At 54.7% G+C, this 13,320-nt stretch overlaps 1 protein-coding gene across 1 annotated transcript in view; it reads left to right on the plus strand.

Moving 5' to 3' along the window:
* The window catches only part of LOC132387329 (receptor tyrosine-protein kinase erbB-2-like), a gene marked incomplete at its 5' end in the record, with an annotated part of 42,994 nt that extends 33,487 nt beyond the window's left edge, over positions 1-9,507 (plus strand). The window contains 4 exons of the mRNA XM_059959681.1: positions 1,558-1,655; positions 2,034-2,138; positions 7,643-7,877; positions 8,374-9,507. Coding sequence (XP_059815664.1) covers positions 1,558-1,655; positions 2,034-2,138; positions 7,643-7,877; positions 8,374-8,627 — 692 coding nt within the window. The remainder of the gene's footprint in view (positions 1-1,557; positions 1,656-2,033; positions 2,139-7,642; positions 7,878-8,373) is intronic.
* Between the last annotated feature and the right edge of the window lie 3,813 nt (positions 9,508-13,320).

Raw genomic sequence — 13,320 nt, forward strand, 5'->3', positions numbered from 1 at the left:
ATTCCCAGATCCCTCTGTTCTACTGCACTCCTCAGTGCCCTACCATTTACCTTGTATGTTCTACCTTGGTTTTTCCTTCCAAAGTGCAATACCTCACACTTGTCCGCATTAAACTCCTTCTGCCATTTTTCAGCCCATTTTTGCAGCTGGTCCAAATCCCTCTGCAAGCTTTGGAAACCTTCCTCACTGTCCACTGCACCTCCAGTCTTTGTATCATCAGCAAATTTGCTGATCCAATTTGCCACATCATCATCCGGATCATTGATATAGATGACAGATAACAATGGACCCAGCACTGATCCCTGTGGCACACCACTAGTCACAGGCCTCCACTCAGAGTAGCAATCCTCCACTACCACTCTCTGACTTCTCCCATTGAGCCAATGCCTAATCCAATCTATTACCTCTCCATGTATACCTGGTGACTGAATCTTCCTAACTAACCTCCCTTGCGGGACCTTGTCAAAGGCCTTACTGAAGTCCATGTAGACAACATCCACTGCCTTCTCTTCATCCACTTTCCCGGTAACTTCCTCAAAAAACTCATAATAGACTTGTTAAACATGACCTACCATGCAGGTCTACCTTTCCTTATCTTGTACACCTCTATCAGGTCACCTCTCATCCTCCGTCGCACCGAGGAGAAAAGGACGAGTTCACTCAACCTATTCTCATAAGGCATGCTCCCCAATCCAGGCAACATCCTTGTAAATCTCCTCTGCACCCTTTCTATGGCTTCCACATCCTTCCTGTAGTGAGGCGACCAGAACTGAGCACAGTACTCCAAGTGGGGTCTGACCAGGGTCCTATGTAGCTGCAACATTACCTCTCAGCTCCTAAACTCAATTCCACGATTGACGAAGGCCAATACACCGTACGCCTTCTTAACCACAGAGTCAACCTGCGCAGTTGCTTTGAGTGTCCTCTGGACTCAGACCCCAAGATCCCTCTGATCCTCCACACTGCCAAGAGTCTTACCATTAATACTATATCCTGCCATCATATTTGACCGACCAAAATGAACCACTTCACAATTACCTGGGTTGAACTCCATCTGCCACTTCTCAGCCCAGTTTTGCATCCTATCAATGTCCCACTGACATTCCTGCACACTATCCACGACACCCTCTTTGGAGTAAAGGAAGATGAGAGGTGTACAAGGTGAAAAGATAGCAGGGACAGCCTGTTTTCCAGGGTGGAAATGACTGATACCAGGAGAAACACACAGGTCACCTGTAGGTAGGTGACCAAAACTGCACACGATACTCCAAACTAGGCTTCACCAATTCGTGCACTCACTACTTTGATTTATGAAGACCAATGTGCCAAAAGCTATTCTTCACAACCCTATCTATTTCTAACTCCACTTTTAAGGAAGCTGGACCTGAATTCCCAGATCCCTCTGCCCTACCCCTCTCCTCAGTGCCCGACCGTTCACTGTGTAAGACCTACCCTGGTTGGGAGAGCCATAGATGTGTCCCGGGGAGATCTGCCCCTGTCGTGGGCAAGTCCCAGGAGACTGACGGCCGCTGATGGAGAATTCCTGATTGTGTTTAGGCTGGATGATTGACTCGGAATGTCGGCCTCGCTTCCAGGAGTTGGTGGCGGAGTTTTCCAAAATGGCCCGGGATCCTCAGCGATACATCGTTATCCAGGTGAGTCGGGACGGGAGGGTGCAGTGCGGTGGGGGTGAGGGAGGGAGGACGGTGGGGGGAGAGGGTTTGTCGGTCGGATTGACGGGGGTGGGGGGACCACAGTCAGGGCTCCGGATGGGAATAGGGAAGGGCTCATCAGGATGTTGGGGACTCTTGAAGGGACGTGTGGCATTCCTGGTCGGGATTCAGCTCTGGGTCTCTGATCGGACGTATCCACTCTCCACCCTCAACCCTGCACATCCTCCGCCCCCCCCCCCCCCCACCCAATTCTTCCACCTTCCCCTTTCTCTGGATGGTCCGGGGTGGGGGCTCCAGTTGGGAGTGTGGGGCTGCTGGAAGCTGACGGCTGCTCGCTCACCTCCGCCACCCTCCCCACAGGGTGACGAGCACCTCGTACCTCAGAGCCCGACTGACAGCAAGTTCTACCGGACCCTGCTAGAGGACGAGGAGATGCAGGACCTGATCGACGCGGAAGAGTACCTGGTAGGGGCCCCTTCTCTCTGTAGCAAAACTCCCCACTGAGTACTGGCGGAAATGCCCTCCGTCTGGCTGCTGCCCCTGTAGTTCTGTGCATCCCTTCTGCGAGCGTTTGCTACCTTACACAGCTTCCCCGCGGCCGATGACTCCCCCACCCGCCAGTCTCATCCTTCAAGTTATTATCATTCAACGGTACACAAAAAGTTTACCATCAAACAAAACAACGTTCCTCCGGACCAAGGTGCACAACACAGTACATATAACTCACACACACACACAACACATAAAGTTTACCATCAAACGAAACAACGTTCCTCCGGACCAAGGTGCACAACACAGTACATATAACTCACACACACACACAACACATAAAGTTTACCATCAAACGAAACAACGTTCCTCCGGACCAAGGTGCACAACACAGTACATATAACTCTCACACACACACAACACATAAAGTTTACCATCAAACAAAACAACGTTCCTCCGGACCAAGGTGCACAACACAGTACATATAACTCACACACACACACAACACATAAAGTTTACCATCAAACGAAACAACGTTCCTCCGGACCAAGGTGCACAACACAGTACATATAACTCACACACACACACAACACATAAAGTTTACCATCAAACGAAACAACGTTCCTCCGGACCAAGGTGCACAACACAGTACATATAACTCACACACACACACAACACATAAAGTTTACCATCAAACAAAACAACGTTCCTCCGGACCAAGGTGCACAACACAGTACATATAACTCACACACACACACAACACATAAAGTTTACCATCAAACGAAACAACGTTCCTCCGGACCAAGGTGCACAACACAGTACATATAACTCACACACACACACAACACATAAAGTTTACCATCAAACGAAACAACGTTCCTCCGGACCAAGGTGCACAACACAGTACATATAACTCTCACACACACACAACACATAAAGTTTACCATCAAACAAAACAACGTTCCTCCGGACCAAGGTGCACAACACAGTACATATAACTCTCACACACACACAACACATAAAGTTTACCATCAAACGAAACAACGTTCCTCCGGACCAAGGTGCACAACACAGTACATATAACTCACACACACACACAACACATAAAGTATACCGTCAAACGAAACAACGTTCCTCCAGACCAAGGTGCACAACACAGTACATATAACTCACACACACACACAACACATAAAGTATACCGTCAAACGAACAACGTTCCTCCGGACCAAGGTGCACAACACAGTACATATAACTCACACACACAACACAACACACAAGTATATCGTCCAACACAGTACATATTTCTCTTCTCTCTCACTCTCTGTCTCTCTCTCCCACAGTTGCTCCATCTCTCTCTCACACACGCGCACACACACACACATTACTACAAGTAAAATAACAAATAATAAAGTACATTTATGACTGAAAAGCAAACAGTCTAACACTACTGGCGCTTCATCTATGCTGAATGCTGGGTGCTGCAGGGAGTCCAGTAGCCTCATAGCCATTCCCATCCTCAGTCCTAGTCCGAATGATACGGAGTCAAAGAGATGGGAATGGTCACTTTCAGTGTGATATCTCCGTGCCTTGCAAATATTCAACAGCTCTATTGGGGTGGAGAATTCAAGGGATTTAACACCTGCCACCCGCCAGGAGGAGAAACTCCTCACAAATTGGAGACACCCCCTGCACCTCGGAGGAAAACCCCTCACCAGTTTGAAAAGGAAGGCTCTAAAAATCCTCCTCAACTGTTCTAAATGGGCATTCCTCTATATTGAGGCTGTGTCCTCTGGTCCTAGACTCCTCCACTATAGGGAACATCCTCTCCACATCCACTCTATCTGAGTCCTCTGGTCCTAGACTCCCACACTATAGGGAACATCCTCTCCACATCCACTCTATCTGTGTCCTCTAGTCCTAGACTCCCCCGCTATAGGAAACATCCTCTCCACATCCACTCTATCTGTGTCCTCTGGTCCTGGAGTCCCCCACTACAGGAAACATCCTCACCACATCCACTCTATCTGTGTTCTCTGGTCCTGGAGTCCCCCACTATAGGAAATATCCTCTCCACATCCACTCTATCTGTGTTCTCTGGTCCTGGAGTCCCCCACTATAGGAAATATCCTCTCCACATCCACTCTATCTGTGTTCTCTGGTCCTAGACTACCCCACTATAGGAAATATCCTCTCCACATCCACTCTATCTGTGTCCTCTGGTCCCAGACTCCCCCACTATAGGAAACATCCTCTCCACATCCACTCTATCTGTGCCCTCTGGTCCCAGACTCCCCCACTATAGGAAACATCCTCTCCACATACATTCTATCTGTGCCCTCCGGTCCTAGACTCCCCCACTATAGGAAACATCCTCTCCACATCCACTCTCTCTGTGTCCTCTGGTCCTAGACTCCCCCACTATAGGAAACATCCTCTCCACATCCACTCTATCTGTGTCCTCTGGTCCTGGACTCCCACACTATAGGAAACATCCTCTCCACATCCTCTCTATCTGTGTCCTCTGGTGCTAGACTCCCCCAGTATAGGAAACATCCCCTCCACATCCACTCTATCTGAGCCTTTTAATATTTAATGTTTCAATGAGGTTAGTCCTTTTTCTAAAATCCAGCCACTACAGGACCAGAGCCACCAAACATTCCCCGTGTGTTAACTCTTTCATTGCCAGAATCATTCTCATGAACCTCCTGTGGACTATCTGTAATGCCAGCACATCTGTTCCTAGACAGAGACCCAGATCTGCTCACAATCCTCCGAGTTGTCTGACCATCGTCTTATAAAGCCTCAGCATCACATCCGAGTTTTTATGTGTCTGTTACACTTGTCTGTTTTTGTCTCCGTCCATCTGCCAGTGTTGCATCCTCTAAAATCCTGCGACCTGCAGAGAGATCGAGGCTCCCCAAGCAAAACTCTCTGCTTCCCATCTCTGCCTTAGAGTCCAACCCTCGCTCTCACGACTTTACAGTGTTCAAGAAACTCAGAGGTTCAAAGCAAATTTATTATCAGAATATAATTTCAGTGTAATATTTATTGTCAGAGTACATCTCCGTCACCACATTCAACGCTGAGATTCATTTTCCTGCGGGCAGACTCAGCAAATCTATAGAACAGTAACTGTAAACAGGATCAGTGAAAGAGCAGGAACACAGTTGACGGCAAATATAAATGAACAGCAATAGAGAACAGAAAACATGAAATAGCAGGGTAAAGACTCGGGTCAGGGAACATCCATCTCAATGGATGAGTGTAGTTATCCCCTCTTGTTCAAGAGCCTGATAGTTGGGGGGTAATAACCGTTCCTGAACCTGGTGGTGTGGGCCTGAGGCTCCTGTACCTCCTTCTTGATGGCTGAGGGGTAATAACTGTTCCTGAACCTGGTGGTGTGGGTCCTGTGGCTCCTGTACCTCCTTCCTGATAGTTGGGGGGTAATAACCGTTCCTGAACCTGGTGGTGTGGGTCCTGAGGCTCCTGTACCTCCTTCCTGATGGCTGAGGGGTAATAATTGTTCTTGAACCTGGTGGTGTGGGTCCTGAGGCTCCAGTACCTCCTTCCTGATAGTTGAGTGGTAATAACTGTTCCTGAACCTGGTGGTGTGGGTCCTGAGGCTCCTGTACCTCCTCCCTGATGGTTGAGGGGGTAATAACTGTTCCTGAACCTGGTGGTGTGCATCCTGAGGCTCCTGTACCTCCTCCCTGATGGTTGAGGGGTAATAACTGTTCCTGAACCTGGTGGTGTGGGTCCTGAGGCTCCTGTACCTCCTTATTGATGGCTGAGGGGTAATAACTGTTCCTGAACCTGGTCGTGTGGGTCCTGAGGCTCCAGTACCTCCTTCCTGATGGTTGAGGGGGTAATAACTGTTCCTGAACCTGGTGGTGTGGGTCCTGAGGCTCCTGTACCTCCTTCCTGATGGCTGAGGGGTAATAACTGTTCCTGAACCTGGTGGTGTGGGTCCTGAGGCTCCAGTACCTCCTTCCTGATGGTTGAGGGGGTAATAACTGTTCCTGAACCTGGTGGTGTGGGTCCTGAGGCTCCTGTACCTCCTTCCTGATGGTTGAGGGGTAATAACTGTCCCTGAACCTGGTGGTGTGGGTCCTGAGGCTCCTGTACCTCCTTCCTGATGGTTGAGGGGTAATAACTGTTCCTGAACCTGGTGGTGTGCATCCTGAGGCTCCTGTACCTTCCTGATGGTTGAGGGGTGATAACTGTCCCTGAACCTGGTGGTGTGGGTCCTGAGGCTCCTTACCTCCTTCCTGATGGTTGAGGGGTAATAACTGTCCCTGAACCTGGTGGTGTGGGACCTGAGGCTCCTGTACCTCCTTCCTGATGGTTGAGGGGTAATAACTGTTCCTGAACCTGGTGGTGTGGGTCCTGAGGCTCCTTACCTCCTTCCTGATGGTTGAGGGGTAATAACTGTCCCTGAACCTGGTGGTGTGGGTCCTGAGGCTCCTGTACCTCCTTCCTGATGGTTGAGGGGTAATAACTGTTCCTGAACCTGGTGGTGTGGGTCCTGAGGCTCCTGTACCTCCTTCCTGATGGTTGAGGGGGTAATAACTGTTCCTGATCCTGGTGGTGTGGGTCCTGAGGCTCCTGTACCTCCTTCCTGATGGTTGAGGGGGTAATAACTATTCCTGATCCTGGTGGTGTGGGTCCTGAGGCTCCTGTACCTCCTTCCTGATGGTTGAGGGGGTAATAACTGTTCCTGATCCTGGTGGTGTGGGTCCTGAGGCTCCTGTACCTCCTTCCTGATGGTTGAATGGTAATAACTGTTCCTGAACCTGGTGGTGTGGGTCCTGAGGCTCCTGTACCTCCTTCCTGATGGTTGAGGGGTAATAACTGTTCCTGAACCTGGTGGTGTGGGCCCTGAGGCTCTTGTAGCTTGTAGCCGACGGCAGCAAAGCGAAGAGAGCATGAACTCTGATGGTAGATGCTGCTTTCCTGTGTCAGCATTTCATGTAGATGTGTTCAATGTTTGGGGGGGCTTTACCTGTGATGTACTGGGCTGAATCCACTACTCCTTGTGGGATTTTCCACTCAAAGTCGTTGGTGTTCCCGTACCAGCCCGTGAAGTAGCCAGTCAGAACACTGTCAAAGTTTTAATCTTCATGCCGGATCTGCACAGACTCTGAGGAATCCGAGGCGCGGCAGATATATTTGTATGATGGTTCCAGGACGCCATATGCAGCTGGAGATGGATTTTGTTGCGGGCATTCACAGTTAATACACCGCGGAACGGGCCCCTCTGCCCCGACAAGCTGAGCTGCCCAGTCCGGGACAACTTACCAGCTAACCTCGCGACCGGCGGGCAGATCTCCGGACCGTGGGAGGAAACCCACGGTGTTCACAGGGTAACGTACTGGCGGCTACGTCACCGCGACTGGTCAGACTAACCGGGTGGTGGGGGAGGGGGTGCGTAGTACGCCACAAGTGCTGTTAATCTCTCCGCCGTGTGCTTGCGCCCGCAGAGCGCGAGGAGCGTGGCGGAGGCGGGCGCCCAGGGCCCTCCGCCCGGCCCGGCTTACCGGCCCCCCTCGCAGGTGGAAGTGCCGGTGGAGGCGGACGGCCCCTGCTGCGGGGCCCCGGACGAGGTGCCTGGCCAGCGGTACAGCTCCGACCCCACCGCGCGCCTGGACGGGGAGGGAGAGGCCGGCTTCGAGACGGACAGTTACATCGCGCTGGGTGGCGAGACCCCGGCCGCAGGTGTGTGCGACGCTGACCGCGTGCGAGGGGCTGCGGGCAGGGACGGAGCGAGTCCGTGTGGGGCTGGGGGGGGGGTGTCTTGTGTAAACGGGGACGACACCGATTGTGTCACTTGTTCCCGGTGAAGGGTGAGGGAGGTGGAGTTTGAGTGGATTCACTCGGAGGGATGAATGAGTCCCGGAGGGAGGGGAGGAGAGGGGTGCAGACCCCCTTGGGGAGAGGCCAAATGTGTCCGTGGTGTTGGGGAGGTGATAATGAGGGTTGGACGCACTGTTTGAGGGCAGGAGGTGAGTGTGAGTTCGTCCTTGGCAGGGAGGGGGCTTGGAGGATTGGGGCAGATGCTGGAGGGAGGGGCGAGTCCATTGGGGGTGGAGGAGGAGATGGGGAACGAGGTGAGGTTGGAGAAGCAGCGGGGCCAGTGCGGTCAGTTTGAATTCAATCTCCAGCCTCCCCCTCCCCTCAGGAGTCACCTGACATCTCCATCTCTTCCCCTCAGGTTACATGAACCAGCGGGGGGAGGCCGGAAGAGGCGGGTTATTCCCTCGGGGCAGTGGCGGGAGTGACCTGCTGCTCCCAAGCAGCCCCTTCCAGAATACTGTGCAGAACCCCGAGTACCTGTCGCAGCACAGCTCGCTGTCCGACGACGAGCCGGCCCTCGACTGGGGCCCGGGCCAGCCCAACGGCTACATCCGCGTGGCGACGGCGGAGAACCCCGAGTACCTCGGCCTCTCGGAGACCAGCAGCGTGTAAAAGGGCACCTTGCCGGTGAAATCGGTCCCACCACGGTCTGACTGCACGCCAGAGACTGGCGGGGGGGGGGGGGGCAGCGAGACCCAGACAGGCTGCATTGCGGCGGAGGGAGTGGGGGCTTCTCCCTGGACGATGCTGTGAGTAGGGAAGCGTGGTAACGCTGTCCATTTCTGCCGGTGTTCGTCAGCCATCAGTCTCTCCAGGGACTTACCGCGAATCAAAATGAGGATTGCCCCGGAGCCCGTTCCCCATCTTCGTTCCATTCTGTCCCCCATTCTCACACAGTCACCCCCACTCCTCTCTCCCATTCCACCTCTGAAATATCGCACCCAGCCAGTCGCGGTCTGGTTGGCCGAGTTCTGAACAATGCTGCAGTTAGCGTGAACTGTTAATGAATGTTACCGATTTTTTGTACATCTGATTTTGGGAAATAGTTTTGTATGTTTGAGAGAGAGATTTTTTTTTTTCTAGATGTCTGCTGTGAATAGCTGAGGTGAGGGGAGATGGTCTGATCCGGAGGCCGGTAGCGGGATCTCGGTCAAACCGCGGTTCCTGAGCTCAGACCGTCTCCCGCCAGGCGAATCCGTTAGTCTGATGAGTCGTGCCGGTGGTTACACCCGTGATTGAACCCACCGCGCGTGGCCGCTGATTGGGTTGTGATTTGATCATTGGACACGCTGACTGCGAGGAGAGCCCACGTTTACCGAGTGCCGGGGAGCTGATGGCGGTCTGCACCGAACTCGGGAGAACGGGGATGGACTTCCGATCCGCGTCCCTCCCTCAGGACCGGTCGGCACTCCCGTCTCTCCTCCCAGCCACCGTGTCCTGGAGTTACTCTTGGAATCTGGTACGAACAATAAAGCTCGCAGTTTTTAATCAGCTTCTTGGTTCATTCTTCACCCAGCGTTCCCAGTCTTCCTACAGAGGAGGTTCACGTGCTAAACAGTTCGACCGCTCTCCACTGCTCTCAGCAGGAAAGTTGGAGACGGCAGAAAGCTGCGGCCATTTAATGAAACATCGTCTAAAGGAAAGCTCCAGCGGCACGGCAACGAAAGCTACATGCGTAGGGGCATTTCGGTTCCTGCGCAGCCGGGCACCCACACAGCTTCAAGGGATTCTGAGAATGAAACAGTTAATGTGTGGGGAGTGTTTCATGTCCTGTACTCGCTGGAATTTAGAAGACTAGAGGTGTAGGGGAATCTCATTGCGACCTGTCAAATATCGAAAAGCGTAGATAGAGAGTATGTGGCGAGCATGTTTCTGATGGTGGGGGCAGTCTAGGACCAGAGGACACAGATAGAGTGGATGTGGAGAGGATGTTTCCTGTAGTGGGGAGTCTAGGACCAGAGGACACAGATAGAGTGGATATGGAGAGGATGTTTCCTATAGTGGGGGAGTCGAGAACCAGAGGACACAGATAGAGTGGATGTGGAGAGAATGTTTCCTATAGTGGGGAGTCTAGGACCAGAGGACACAGATAGAGTGGATGTGGAGAGGATGTTTCCTATAGTGGGGAGTCTAGGACCAGAGGACACAGATTGAGTGGATGTGGAGAGGATGTTTCCTATAGTGGGGAGTCTAGGACCAGAGGACACAGATAGAGTGGATGTGGAGAGGATGTTTCCTATAGTGGGGGAGTCGAGAACCAGAGGACACAGATAGAGTGGATGTGGAGAGAATGTTTCCTATAGTGGGGGAGTCCAGGACCAGAGGACACAGATAGAGTGGATGTGGAGAGGATGTTTCCTATAGTGGGGGAGTCTAGGACCAGAAGTCACAGAGAGAGTGGATGTGGAGAGGATGTTTCCTATAGTGGGGGGGGGGGGGGGGAGTCTAGGACTGCCTCAAAAGAGAGGGACGTCCATTTAGAACAGAGATTAGGATGAATTTCTTCAAGGTGGTGAATCAGTGGAATTCGTTGCCACAGTCGGCTGTGGCGGCTGAGTCACTGGGTATATTTAAAGCGCAGGTTGAAGGGTTCCTGATTCGTCAGGCTGTCAAAGGTTACGGGGAGAATGCAGGAGAATGGGAGTTGAGAGGGATAGTAAATCAGCCATGATGGGACGGCTCAGCAGACTGGATGGGCTGAATGGCCTACTGCTCCTGGGTCTTGTGGGTGGGCGTTGCTGTGTAACAGTGGCAAGGAGTCTATCCTGGTTCAGTCTGAGAGTCAGGAGCTGGCCTGCAGCACGGGTCTGGCGTCAGACAGCCCTCTTCACGGCCTGGGTACCACACGAGTAACGGGCTGAATGGCCACGTGCTGTTCCCGTTCTGTAATTACAGGATTTTGGGAATTAAATGTGTTTTGGACACAAGGGGATTCTACGGACGCTGGAAGGACAGAGTGACCCCCACATGCAAGATGCTGGGGGAACTCGGCAGGTCGGTCAGCATCTGTGGAGGGTCTGGGAAGGTTGGTTGGGGGGGGGGGGGGGTTCGTCGGTTAGCGGTGTCCCGATGAGGCTGGAGTTCATTACCGAGTGGGGAGGAGGTGTGCCGCTGGAAGCCCTGGTGCTGACCCGCCTTGTTCTGCAGCAGGGCTGTGTCCCGTCTCCAGGTCCCACCGTGCCTCCGCTCCTCATCCCGGCCGGTATCGAACCCGACTCTGCCTCGAACGGACAGGAGCGGGAATCTCTTTGGCCAGGGGCTGGTAAATTGCACTCGGGTGCAGAAGGATTCTCCAGTGTTGTTTGACCGGTCGGGGAGGTTGGCCCTGCGCAGACCGCCTGAGCCTGGAGGGCAGATGACCGACCTCAGTCTGGCCGTGTCTCGGATGGGTGACCCGACTCCAGCCAGCACATTTCTCCAGTTATTGGAGGCAGACAAGGCTGGAGTCTTGGAGGAGAATGGGCTTGAGAGGTGTAATGAATCAACCATGATGAATTGGAACGGAAGACTCGATGGTCTGAGTGGCCCAAACTCTGCTCCGATGTCTGAAGGTTTTCTGCTCCGTTCAGCCGGACATCTGTAGCAGCTTGCAAACATCCACAGTGCATTTATAACCCATCGGTCCTCGGCCCTCCACCCCTCAATAACAAAGCAGGGGCCAGGGGGAGACTTAACCTCCCCCTCCGTCCCCCCACCCACCGGGTACGGACCCTCGACACACCGTACTGTGGGGGGGCAACTGAAACACCCCCTCCGTCCCCCCACCAACTGGGTACGGACCCTCGACACACCGTACTGTGGGGGGAGAGTGAAACACCCCCTCCGTCCCCCCACCCACCGGGTACGGACCCTCGACACACCATACTGTGGGGGGGCGACTGAAACACCCCCTCCGTCCCCCCACCCACCGGGTACGGACCCTCGACACACCGTACTGTGGGGGGGCGACTGAAACACCCCCTCCGTCCCCCCACCAACTGGGTACGGACCCTCGACACACCGTACTGTGGGGGGAGACTGAAACACCCCCTCCGTCCCCCCACCCACCGGGTACGGACCCTCGACACACCGTACTGTGGGGGGAGACTGAAACACCCCCTCCGTCCCCCCACCCACCGGGTACGGACCCTCGACACACCGTACTGTGGGGGGAGAGTGAAACACCCCCTCCGTCCCCCCACCCACCGGGTACAGACCCTCGACACACCGTACTGTGGGGGGAGACTGAGACACCCCCTCCGTCCCCCCACCCACCGGGTACGGACCCTCAACACACCGTACTGAGGGGGGAGACTGAAACACCCCCTCCGTCCTCCCACCCACCGGGTACGGACCCTCGACACACCGTACTGTGGGGGGAGAGTGAAACACCCCCTCCGTCCCCCCACCCACCGGGTACGGACCCTCGACACACCGTACTGTGGGGGGAGAGTGAAACACCCCCTCCGTCCCCCCACCCACCGGGTACGGACCCTCGACACACCGTACTGTGGGGGGGGACTGAAACACCCCCTCCGTCCCCCCACCCACCGGGTACGGACCCTCGACACACCGTACTGTGGGGGGAGACTGAAACACCCCCTCCGTCCCCCCACCCACCGGGTACGGACCCTCGACACACCGTACTGTGGGGGGGGTGACTGAAACACCCCCTCCGTCCCCCCACCCGCCGGGTACGGACCCTCAACACACCGTACTGTGGGGGGAGAGTGAAACACCCCCTCCGTCCCCCCACCCACCGGGTACGGACCCTCGACACACCGTACTGTGGGGGGAGACTGAAACACCCCCTCCGTCCCCCCACCCACCGGGTACGGACCCTCGACACACCGTACTGTGGGGGGAGAGTGAAACACCCCCTCCGTCCCCCCACCCACCGGGTACGGACCCTCGACACACCGTACTGTGGGGGGAGAGTGAAACACCCCCTCCGTCCCCCCGCCCACCGGGTACAGACCCTCGACACACCGTACTGTGGGGGTAGACTGAGACACCCCCTCCGTCCCCCCACCCACCGGGTACGGACCCTCGACACACCGTACTGTGGGGGGAGACTGAAACACCCCCTCCGTCCCCACACCCGCCGGGTACGGACCCTCGACACGCCGTACTGTGGGGGGAGAGTGAAACACCCCCTCCGTCCCCCCACCCACCGGGTACGGACCCTCGACACACCGTACTGTGGGGGGGGCGACTGAAACACCCCCTCCGTCCCCCCGCCCATCGGGTACGGACCCTCGACACACCGTACTGGGGGGAGACTGAAACACCCCCTCCGTACCCCCACCCACCGGGTACGGACCCT

This window comes from Hypanus sabinus, unplaced genomic scaffold, assembly GCF_030144855.1.
Source record: "Hypanus sabinus isolate sHypSab1 unplaced genomic scaffold, sHypSab1.hap1 scaffold_1744, whole genome shotgun sequence".
Classification (NCBI taxonomy): Eukaryota; Metazoa; Chordata; class Chondrichthyes; order Myliobatiformes; family Dasyatidae; genus Hypanus; species Hypanus sabinus.